This window comes from Archocentrus centrarchus, chromosome 4 (genome assembly GCF_007364275.1).
Source record: "Archocentrus centrarchus isolate MPI-CPG fArcCen1 chromosome 4, fArcCen1, whole genome shotgun sequence".
NCBI classification, from domain to species: Eukaryota; Metazoa; Chordata; class Actinopteri; order Cichliformes; family Cichlidae; genus Archocentrus; species Archocentrus centrarchus.
The window spans coordinates 21,857,261-21,868,368 of NC_044349.1; the positions used below are offsets into that span (position 1 = coordinate 21,857,261).

At 40.3% G+C, this 11,108-nt stretch overlaps 1 protein-coding gene across 1 annotated transcript; it reads left to right on the forward strand.

The window, feature by feature from the left end:
- The first annotated feature begins 381 nt into the window (after window positions 1-381).
- LOC115778982 (C2 calcium-dependent domain-containing protein 4C) lies at window positions 382-1,638 on the forward strand. The gene has a single exon (XM_030727388.1). The coding sequence runs from the start codon at window positions 382-384 to the stop codon at window positions 1,636-1,638; it is 1,257 nt and encodes a 418-aa protein (XP_030583248.1).
- Window positions 1,639-11,108: the final 9,470 nt, after the last annotated feature.

Consider the following 11,108-nt stretch of genomic DNA (forward strand, 5'->3'; position numbering starts at 1 on the left):
TTTTGCATTTGCAAATTCAAAGGGTTGTCTCCTATTGTTTGTAAGCCTGGTATGAGCTGTAGCTGAGATGTAGTTTTTTGAGAGGGTCTTCCTCTCTATATTCTGGACTAAACAGCTCTGAAAGTTAAGCTCAGGTTCAGTGTGATAGCGCTGTAATATTTCCTGTTTATTCAGTCTTAATCCTGTAAATGCTTGCGGTCTAATCACAGCGTTTCAGCGCTACAGCACTCAGGTGGTATTTTTATCCCTCTTCTCCCCTGTGGAGCGACGCTCTGATCATTTTAACCCCCGCCACCCCTCCCCTGCCCACCAATGTGTGTTTTTAATTGCAGACACACCTGACTGCACCTACTCCATACATCCCACTTTCCGGTGGGGACCATGTGGGTTCTGGATAAGATCCGCGGGTCGGTGGAGAGTGGCGTGCTGCGACAGGGGGAGAATGGGGACAAGAAAGGTGGCACCCCGGCCTACAGCAACGTCCTCACTCCCGACAAGATCCCAGATTTTTTCATTCCTCCGAAGTTGGTGAGCTGCCCCCCAGAGCCCGAAATTCCCGCTGTAAAGCCCAAAGAAGGCCTGCACCTGTCCGCTTCTGAGCACACCATCGGTAGTGGGAAGATCAGCAGCCCAAGAAGCCCACGTCTGGTAACGAAGATTGCAGGAGACACCAAGAACTTGCTGAGGGCAGCAAACCGCCACATTATACAGATAGAGAGTGCTGATGATATGGTGGCTGGAGATACAAACGCAGACCCCCAATCGCAGACAGCAATGTCTCTACCTTATGTCCCCAAGACTCAGACATCTTACGGCTTTGCAACCTTGAAGGAAAGCCCCCACACGCGCCGTAAAGAGTCGCTGTTCCACTGCGAGCTCACCAGTCCCATCACCTCCCCAAACACGCAGAGGAGGACTCCGGGCAGAAGCAGCGATGCAGGAAACCATCTGAATCCAGCCGACTTTAACACCTCTCACATGAATCCTTATCGATACTTCAGCGGCGGAGAGAGTGACACCTGCTCCTCAGCCGAGTCCTCCCCCTTCAGCTCCCCTCTGCTCTCCCGCTCCGCGTCCCTGCTCAAGATCTTCACTCATGAGACGCAGGCCAAAGTTGTGAAAGCCAAGCGGACTTTCGCCCGCCATAGCTCTCTCTCCACCGACGAGTGCAGCTCGGCCGAGCCCAGCCCCAACGTCCAGCGACGGCTCCACGTCCCCTCCTTTCACGGCGGCGCTGGGGCTTCAGACCACGGCCTCCACCAGGAGCACACCATCAACCTACACAAGGGTGGGACGGTGAGGATCAGCGTTAACTACGACTCCAGCACCTCCCGTCTTCTCATCCGCGTCCTGGCGGCGGAGAGTCTTTACGACAAGCACTGTGACATCAAAAGCATCAACTGCTGCGTGTCTGTCTACCTAAACCCCGGCAAGCTGCAGAAGCAAAGGAGCAACATCATCAAGAACAGCCGCAACCCGGTCTTCAACGAGGACTTCTTCTTCGACTCCATAAGCTCGACTCAGGTGAAGAGCCTCTCTGTGAAGTTCAAGGTGGTGAACAAAGGCACCAGCCTCAAGAGGGACACATTGCTGGGAGAGCGAGAGGTGCCTCTGGCTAAGTTGCTCTCAGGGGTTTAAAGGCCAGGAACTGGAGGTCAAAGGGGGGCAAAGAGCAAGGATACTGATTAAATTTAAACGAGATGTTTGCACTGGTTTCTATGTTCTACTTATCCTGACAGTGACCATAAAGATAAAGGGAGAAGACAGTGAAGGATTTCCAAGAAGGTAAAACAGTCCCAGAAAGAAGATAATCTTTAATTGGATCTGAATACACACTAAGGCCACAAAGAAAAAAGAAAAAAAGGATTTACTGTGGTTACCCTTTGCCTAGCTCCCTCTCCCAATTAATGAACACTAATTAAACCAACTGGGCTGAGCAGCAACAGCTGAATTTGACACATGAAAGGTTTTCTCTCTGGACATGTCTCCTAGCCAACTTCCTCAGCCAGCTCTGGTTCAAAGGTTGGAGGACACCTGTGCTTCACTGTCCTTCACTGTGCTCACGGTTTTATTATTATTGTAATGTGACAGAAATCCACAGCAGCACTGGATGCGATTCTCCGTCACACCACAGGCTGCACGGGCACAGAGATGCTTTTGTGAAACGGTGGGAGCTTTGAAGTGGCACTACATCCTGATGTGCAAATGACCCTTTGATCCCAGTTGCCAGAGCAGCCACATTTAAATGTGCATCAAGAAGTACGATTATAACGTGACTGATATTGTAAGAAAGACTGAAGTCTATGCTATAGTAATATAATTAAAGATAACTGAACACTACAGAATCTTTATATATGTGTGGAGAAAAAATGTCTGTAGAGCAACAAACCGAGTTCATCATCAGCTGTGTTAATCCTTGAGTTTTAGCCTACATTTTTAAGGCATTTACTACATCGTCAAACATTTTTAGAAAGCATTCTTCACCGCTGTCTTTTTGACACATTATTTAGTAGAACTGCGCAAAACCACCTGCATTCTCACAAGCATGCAAAATATAAAAAAACAGCATAGAGCCACTCGTGCAAACATTGCTCTATAACACTGGTAGAGCACAATCCACAGGCTACCTTTAAATTCTATTCAGACAATAAAAAAATCTGGAAAGTACAAATATTTGAAAGCAATGAAATCTTTTGTCATCCGTATTGATTGCAGAGGAACATTCAGACATTATCCAACTGAAAGTCCTCATGTTAGAAGCAGATTTATTCACTTTAAAATGTTCCTGGAGCTTCATTATAGACAGAAAATACTTGTTAAGATGAGATTGTCATTAGTGAGCAGTATGTTTTGGATTTTAATATCTTCAATAGCCCTCAGTGATGTCTGTAACAGCATAAAATGTAGCTCTGAGTGAATGAAAGTGGAGCAACAAGGAGAAACTGTTTGCAGTGCATTTGATATACAGATTTACTTGGTTGATGAAATCCCTGCACTGTAATGAAAGAGCAGCGTGGACACTCCAATTAATAACAGCCTGTCAACATGTAGTCAAGTCCAGTGTGAGCAACTTGATTAAATCCTGTGTAATTAAGCAACAGGCTCTCATTAGAGATCTGCATTACGACCTGTTGGTAAAACCTTATTCTGAAATACAAGATTGTAATGCAGGCGAATTCTCAAATGATCTTTTCTTCATTTAAAATTTCATTCCAATTTGCTTCACTCAGAGCCTCTGTTATTTACCAGGGGTGGCAGTGGCGCAGTGGGCAGGTGCTCACCTTGCAACTGGAGGGTTGCTGGTTTGAGTCACTGTCTGGGTGCTTGCTGTCATTGTGTCCCTGGGCAAGACACTTAACCCAAATTGCCTAAGTGTGAATGTGTTTGGTGGTGGTCGGAGGGGCCAAAGGTGCAAATTGGCAGCCATGCCTCCGTCAGACATTAGTAGCTTACCACCACCAGGTATGATTGAAGTGTGAATGAATAGTGCATGAAATTGTAAAGCATCTTTGAGTGTATAGAAAAGCGCTATATAAGACTAATGCATTATTATTTATTACCCCACATCTCACCAGATATGAAAAAAGTAAACATTTTAGATGTAGCAGCACCTAAAGGACATTTTATAGTCTCATTAAAACAAGTGAAGTGAGGTTCACACTGGACAAAGTGCTGATTAACTGTGCTTTCAGCAGGACAAGAAAGAAGGATTTTAAAAGTCACACCTTTTACCTTTTAGTTTAACAATTTATGCAACCACACAGTACCGTGCAAAGGTCACTCCACATTAATTTAGATTTTGCTAGAAAAATTGGAACTAGGTGCAATGATTTATTGAAACATGTGCAAACATACATGGAAAACACTATATAAGACAAAAAAAAAAAAAAGATTCTGCAGATGTGCAATTCTCATGAGCTTGAAAATGAATATTTAGTTTGGCAACCTTTATTTTACAACACAGCCTGAACTCTCTTGGGTAAGCTTTCTTGTAATTTCTTTCAGTGCTCTTCGTGAACAGTTCTACAGGTTTATAGAAGGACGTTCAAAGCTCTTCTTTGGATCTTGGCTTTCTTTTGTTCCATTCTCTCTAAACCTGACTTTTCGTTCATCAGCTGTAGATAGGTTTTGTTAATCTGTCACTGTCACTGTTAATCTGTAATTTTGTCCTCCGCTTGTCCAGTTTCTTCAGATTTTTTAAGGACACAGCTAACAGCTCTTTGGGAATCACCTTGTTGGTGCAAAAACCCTACAAAACCTTTCCTCTGAAAATGGTCAGGTTGAAGGACTGGACTCAAAATGAGTGAAAAAGCTGCCAATGTCCAAAGAAAAACTTTGAAAAACATTCAGAAAATCTGGAGAACTGTTGCTCAAGTCCACTTTAAGAAATTACAAGAAACCCTGACTCCTTGGAAGCAAAATGTAAAGAGATGAGGGGTGGCTCAAGACTTTTGCACTGTACTGTATATTTGCCTTACTGGCAGCAGAAAAACTATCATTGTGCATGTAAATTTATTAAGTGTCTCAAATGAGCAGATTAGAGCACTGGTGTCACAGCAAGTACCAGTTGCATGACGTGCTCAAAGATTTATGAAACCCTAAAGCCTTACTATGTATTTGTGTTTTGAGTAGACTGGTTTATTTTTTATTTATTTTTTGTGCAGAGTTGTTAATTTTCTAGGTAGTATTTTGTAAAATGAATGTTCTGAAATTACTCTTAGATGTATGTTGGATTTGTATTGTATATACAGTATAATTCAATTTGTCAGTGAAATGCTAATTATGCACCAGCGAGTGAGAAGTGCTGATCAGAGACAGTTCAGTTATGCTGCTTCAACTTTAATGAAGTCCAGGGGGAGGAAGCGGCAGCCACGTCAAGAAAGAAATACGGAAAACAAGAAACAGCAAGAAAACAATATTGTGTGCTTCAACATGAACAGCGGCCCTGTCTTCTGTCGGGCCTCTCTGCAGTCCTTCTGAAGAATTAGAAGAAATTGGAAGTGACTGCAGCCTCGAGTGCTCAGCAGAGGAGAGCGACTTCACAGAGACAATAAGTCAGAGACATCAGAGTGATGCAAACTGCTGAGGGTTCCTTACACGTCCACCCAAAGCTTCATTTAATTCTGTGAGGACTGCTCTCACCTGGTGTTTGTAGCTCACTTGTAGCACCATTATTGATGTGCTTTATATACAGTGACTCTGTTGGGTGGTTTGTTATGGCGTGAAAGTCTGTGATCTGCGATTCCTGCTGCATACTTGTGTGCAACATACAGTGCCTGCTTGTAGACTTTGTTGTGTTTTTTTACTCAAACTCCCAAATTGTTTGATTGTTGATGTTTCTTTTGCATGACTAAAATGTTCCAGTAGTTTCAGTATTAAATTTCAGTGGATTCTTGTTGTGTGGTTGTGGGTCTCCTTCTGCTATGGATGAGGATTTCCTGCAGACACTAATGTTTTCAAAAATGGGCCTAATATATGGGAGATGTGCTCTGCAGAGTGTTTGAGTGTGTCTTGTTTTCAGGTGGCTTATCTTTTAATAGAGTTGAAAACAATGCATTTATCTGACTATTTCTGCTTGGATGCTGTTCTCTGTTGATCTGGAATCGCATCACAGGTTCATATTCTGCAAATTGTGAAATAGACCCTCATCAGTACATATCTCTTGAGGCTGAGAGAAATTCTTGCAGTTAGTTTTTTTTTTTATCTTAATGAACATATACCAAAGTACAAAATGGAGTTTTAAAAGTTTTTCTTTAAGTTTGAGTACAATGACACAAATCCTTAAATAGTCACATCTTACTTGCTATATTTCTTTATCACCTTTTGAAGATACAAGGACTAGAGGAAGTGAAGGAGTGAAGAGGTAGTGAAAGTGGATGAGTTTAAATATCTGGGGTCAATCATCCAAAGTAATGGACAGTGCCAGAGGTGGCAGAGCTGAAGATTTTCATTAGGAGTGACCAGAATAGACAAGATTATAAATGAGTGTGTCAGAAGGACAGCATGGGTTGAGCGGTTTGGAGACAAAGTCAGAAACAATGGATGTTGACCTCAGAGAAGATACATGGATGTAGTGAAGGAAGACATGCAGAGGTGTTGGTGTGACAGAGGAGGATGCTAGGGATAGGGTGAGATGGAGGCAGATGATCTGCGGTGGTGGCCCCTAAAGGGAGCAGCCCAAAGAAGAGGATTATGAGCTGAGATTCAGCAGTTAGTTGCAGCTGAGGACTCCAGATATTCATTTTAATTTTAACATCCTGAAAAGTTAAAATGTCAAACATTTCTTTAAATTGTTCCTTGATATCATAACTTAGCTGTTAACCATGTGGAAAGATTTATCTGTTGGTGGGGCTTGATAAAATAATAGTAATAAGAAGTCATCCTCTTGGGTCCTTGAAAATACAATATGTACAGCTGTTATAACAGTTTAGCCAGCAACTGTGAGGGTATGCCACTACTGAACCTCTAGAGTCACTGCGCCTGTGCAGCTAACCTTTATTACATCAGCAGAGGAATTACCAGAATCAACTTGCTACAATTAACTTTCCCATTATCCAGCCTGCTCTTGTGGTGGAAATCAGTCTGTATATTTCAGCACTCAATAGCTGTTTAATTAGACACAGGCCAGATAGGCTTGACTGATGACATTTAAAATGAGAATTGAGAAAATTGTCAATACCTGTGTGTGTGTGTGTGTGTGTGTGTGTGTGTGTGTGAGAGAGAGAGAGAGAGAGAGAGAGTGAGAGAAAGAGATCATTGAATATTGTGCTAACAATGGCTTTAGTCACATTTCTTGCTAAGATTTGTTTTAAAATATACTATATATATATATATATATATATATATATATATATATATATATATATATATATATATATATATATACTGTGTTTCTCAAGTCTTCCTGTCTTGACAGGTTTGCTATGAAAATGCAGCAACAAAGTGCCGGTCCGTTACTTGATATCACATTCCTCCTTTTCTCTCCAGATAAACAGTGGAAGCTGGTTTCATGTGCTGTTACTGTTCTTGTGTTTCTGGACATGTGCAAGTATAAATTTTTATACTGTGACGCTTCAACCACTCACAGATGTTCTCCAGTTACTGTGTTAATGGGTGTGAAATACATGAATTAAAGGCAAAATTCAGTGAAATCTCATTCTTGTCTTGTTATTAATTTGATTTTAATGAGTGCTCTGATTTCAGGTGATATTTGACCATGGGCTGAGGATCTTGATCGATATATATAAATATACATTTATACAGATATATACATTTATTTGCAAGATGCACATGAGTGAGAGAATAAAAATATCCACCTGGTCCTGAAGTCTTCTTTCAGAGTAAATTCTTTGTCAGAAGGGCATGTTCCCAATTACCACACGCTCCCGTCTTTCCTCATTCTGGCTGCTCAGTAATGTACTCTTATTTACTTAAACTAACCTCAAGTTTTGTTATTATAATCCCATATCTCTGAATTCAAGCCTCCTTATTCGCAAGTCCCTGCCCCCTTTGCCTCTTCTGAATGATTCAGAATGAGAGACATATGTAGTATATATATATATATATATATATATATACAGAGAGAGAAAGAGAGAGAGACATTAAATCGCTTGTCTCTGACGTGTTGTCTGAAATTGGCAGGACAAAAATACTGCACAATCTTACCATCTTCATTATTCTCAGGGAGGCTTTGTCTGTTTGGAGAGGAAGTGCGTGGGAAGCACTGGGAGACATGAGCTGTTACATACGCCGATAATAAGTGATGCTAATGTCACATTTATATTCCTCTGCATGCATAGTCATTGCTTGTTGTGATGAACCCAAAGTGAAAGAGTCAACACACAAATCTGCAACTCCCCTCGGCTCCACAAACAGGATTTCCGGCATTTTTTTTTTTTTTTTTTTTTTGTGGGACAGTTTCAAAGCTTTGGTTCATCCCAACTGCTCTGATCCACAGCAGCGAGAAAGCGGCAAAAGTAAAGCAAAGGTTAAATTTTATGTGATGGAAAAAAGTGATGCCAGATCGAGGACATTTCATCAAAAATGCACCGAGAAGCTGGAGGAAAAGTCAGAGGATCACTAAAATGTGTGGGATTCATCCTCTGAGGACCATGAATGCTTGTACAAAATGTTCACGGTAATTCATTAAATAGTTTCAGAGATATTTCAGCAATAAGAATAATTATTCTAAACCAAAGTCACTGAAGGAAAGGGCACAGGTCATCTTTTACTACGGAGCGGTGAGAGCATGATTACTATAATGAAAAGTTTAAATTTAGTTCACTAAACTTAAATGATTTTAATAATGATGATCATTACTCAATTAATTTTATTGTCAAATAAAACGGTATTTCTGAGCATTTGTAAAGCGTGAATGAATGAATGAATCATTAAATAAATAGCTCAAGTATAAGGTAAACTGCCCAACATGGCAACCCTATGACACAATGACACTGGAATGGGGCTTAGGGGTAACATTGGCCAAGGCAACCTGCAAACAGTACAGGGTGGAGAAAAGTCACTAAAGGATTTTTTTTTTACAGTTAAATTCCTAATAATTGTAGGTGGTCATGCATTATAGAAATGCAATGACCTGCAGGATGGTTACCCATCCACCTCAGCCCAATTCATATTGGATGAGGGCAGAGATTACCTGCTGTTTGGTGAGGCAGATCATTTATTATTCTGAGATGCTGTGCTGCCATTAAAGGCAGGGCTCATCAGTGTTGGTGCTCAGTATCCTGTGATGGTCTTTTGTCATTGTTAACATGTTTGTGAAAAAAAAAAAAAAAAGCATTTCCAAAGCAAGTGTGCAAGATGAAAAAAAAGAAAAGAAAAAATCAAAAACGTATCCTTGGCCTTAGCTCTGAAATGCGCAGGCATCTCAGTTTTTTTCCAGGCTCTATTTTGAGCTGTTTGCCTACCTACCAAGGTGACACTATAGCTGTGGTTTGGTTGAAAAGTGTAACTTGACACTGGAGGTGGCAAGCAAATATTGTCATTTGAGGTGTTACCGCTGCACAGACAAATAAACTAAAGTTTGAATTATGGCAGCTATCTGCTTTCTAATATGTGGGCACAGTAGATGAAAATTTGCTTATCATCATTAGCTCTTTTTTTCTACCAAAATAAAGTATGTGACTGAAGTTCTCAAGTTTTTTCTCTGCTTTTAATTACTCTGGTAATACTGAAACTCCCACTCAGGTCACAGACCATACTGCTACAGCAGTTTGCTGTATCATTACAGGTCTGGACCACATATACTATAAAAGATTGATGTGGCCTATGTGACATCACCCATTGCTTACCAGCTTCTGCTGGTCATTAAAAAGATGCAGGTTTTTAAGGTGCATTTCTGCTTCACTTTTCAGACCCAGATGCTATTTCCCTCTTTTATACGTTTAATTGTTTGGACCAACTGACAACCTCCAAAAAAAATAAAGTCAACAGGAAACTGCTAAAAACTGAAGTTTCTCTGGTGGCCACTTGAGCCTGGCTCTGAAAGGAAGTCGATCGAAAACATAATGGTTCCAGTACGTGAAGTAATTAACAAAATATTAATAATAACAATTAAATTAGTAATGCTGCTGATAACTGAAGATTTACTTCTTATACTGATCTAGTATTAATAACATATATGGGCAATAAACATTATTAATAAAGTACGGCTTGCCTTAAGTTATTCCTATTTGCCTACACGGTTTTGGGTCCTCTCTCCTCCACGGTTGCATCCACAGACCATGACAAATGGATTAATTTATGCATGACTAACGGCCAGGTTTGTTTAAATTTCAATAGCTGTTCAACTGTTTCTTGCTAAGTATGTATGTATGTGTGTAATTATATTCGTGCATTTTTATGTTTGAATGTATCCATGCATGTCTGCGACCAGATATTCTTTTGCAATATTATTATATCATTACTCATTATTGTAGTATTATAATACTATTAAAACACAAGTTCCAATACAGTAACCATAATTGCTATTATAATATCACCCACCATAAGATTATATAGGCTCATAGCAGTGTAACACTAACTTAGCAAAGCACTGTTGATACATTTTTAATAATGGTTAGTAACTAAGTGATGTGTATATAATAAACAGGGTCTGGGGGTTGTTATTGGTGGTGGTCATGATCTGAGTCAGCTTCCTTCTGGGGACAGCTCAGAGCTGCCAGTCTTAAAAATAAACTGATGCCAAGCAATGATAATCTATAAAAACTTGGGAAGGCTTTAACTGATTTACATAAACCAGCGTAAATGCTGATGTATTTCGTTACCTTTCACGCTGCCCTGGAGTCTTCTGGGGCCATCACTCCACTTTTCCTTTTTTCTCACATTTGAAAATTTTCTCACCCATCCATTTACTTTATATACTTAAACATTTATGTAAATATATACATATAAATGTGTATTTATCTACTTTATATAATGTTTTGTATACTGTATTTGTGTAAGTGTATGTGTATGTATGTACATATGTTTCTATAGGAGGATGATGATTATTGTTATTTATTTTCCTTCTTCCTTATCTCATTTGACCACGATCAGGAGATGTTAAACACACTCATGCAGCTTTGAATGCAGCACACACCACACTTGGCAACCACAGTCACACATTTATCTAAGCTTATTGCTAAAAACTCACCATCATCTTCAACCGGGCTACCACTTCAGCAGTTGTTTCCACGGACCAGCTTCTAGACATATCTGGCAATCATATTACAGTATGAGTTCATATTTTTGACATATAAGTGCCAACAGTGTTTCACTACTTTACAAAAATATAAAGACCAATCAGCACTTCACCCTGTCATCCATATAAGGTGACTTCTGACCTCAAAAACAAACATGGTGGTGTCCAAAGTGCAAATGAATGATCTCATGGTGGCTACATCTATCTTTTATACTATGGCCAATCCCTTTATGGTTTGTACTGACAAACCATATAGGGTGTGGTGTTCATGTAACAGTGTGGCAGCACGTCTCAGTGGTCACAGGTGTGATTCTCTGAGACAGAAACCTCGCCTCACTCCTGAACTTGTTCAGCTTTTGAATGTTTGTTCATGATCTCAGATTCACAGGAGCCACAGCACACCAAGCAC